Source organism: Trichoderma citrinoviride (assembly GCF_003025115.1).
Source record: "Trichoderma citrinoviride strain TUCIM 6016 unplaced genomic scaffold BBK36scaffold_458, whole genome shotgun sequence".
Taxonomy (NCBI): domain Eukaryota; kingdom Fungi; phylum Ascomycota; class Sordariomycetes; order Hypocreales; family Hypocreaceae; genus Trichoderma; species Trichoderma citrinoviride.
Window position 1 is genome coordinate 1 of NW_020195166.1, and position 1,154 is coordinate 1,154.

Here is a 1,154-nt window from a genome sequence, read left to right on the forward strand (position 1 = left end):
AAAGGGAAAGAAAGCCAGCAAAGCAGCGGCAAAAGGCGGCCATTCATCGGAACATGTCTCAGATCAAACCCACGCGGCAGCAAGACCTACTGACATCTCCCCTGTCCTGGCCAACGGACAGAGTCGCTCAACCCATTCCAACGACGGATACGAAGACGACTATGAGGAAAACTATTCGGACGCACCGGCGAGACAGGTTCCAAATGTTGCGAGTACCCATGCAGATCCTCTACCTCCTCCCCGAGCTAAGACATAGGGGCTTGGTCAGTTACGCAAGTGTCAGGACTTGACTGAGCAGTTGCTCCTGGTCAAGAACGGTGTTTTAACGTGTACCATATACCCCATTATGATGAACCCATTGCACAGGAGCAAGTGTACAGAATAGTTATGTATAGAGGGTGTGGAAGCAAAATACGTTTGACGTACGTGAGATTGGTATTGCCTTGGACTGTGCTATGAGTTCGAGACCGCGAGCATGCTCTCAGGAATGAATGAGAAGAGCTGCTACGTCGAAACCGAGCGAGGCCACCTCGAGTGGTGTGTGTCCCCCATGGGCTTGTATTTTGCTGGTGGTGCCCTTGAAATGCCCACACACACAAAAGGCTTCGAGTACCAGGGGTTGGATACAGGCAGTATAACGTTGAAGGGCCTCCATCAGCTTGTAAGGGGTACTTGTACGTGGATTGGTACTTTGAACATACCATAAGCGGTTACCATGCCTTACACCCTCGAGCCGATCTCGGGATGACCCCGGACAGCATCCAGAGGGTACGTCAAGTGTAGTGGGGATTCCCTAGCAAGAGGTGAGGGGCACTTTCATCCCACCTTTTTTTGTTAACTACCTGACTGGGTACGCAGTTTGTTTTCGGATGCAGTCACTCAAGAAGCTGCTTTTCCCATAGCGAGCCGGCAGGGATATTGCTGCCCTGATAGGCCCAGCCATGGCCTCCTCTTCTTCTGCCAAAGTCGCACCGCTGCAGTCCCTCAAGCCCGACCTTCACGAGCGCGCCTGGGCCTCCGTACCGCACCCCAACCTCCCTCTCATCGCAACCGCTCACGGAAAGAATGTCACCGTCTTCTCTCTCTCCACGCTCTCCTTCCACAGCGCCCTCGCCGATGGCCACGCGCGTTCCGTCCGGAGCGTCGCCTGGAAG

General features: G+C 54.2%; 1 protein-coding gene across 1 annotated transcript; it reads left to right on the plus strand.

Moving 5' to 3' along the window:
- Positions 1-941: 941 nt before the first annotated feature.
- Positions 942-1,128, plus strand: BBK36DRAFT_1164140 (hypothetical protein; the record flags this gene model as incomplete). Its single annotated transcript, XM_024894619.1, has 1 exon — positions 942-1,128. A coding segment is annotated over one exon (187 nt), but the record flags the coding sequence as incomplete, so codon positions are not given.
- Between the last annotated feature and the right edge of the window lie 26 nt (positions 1,129-1,154).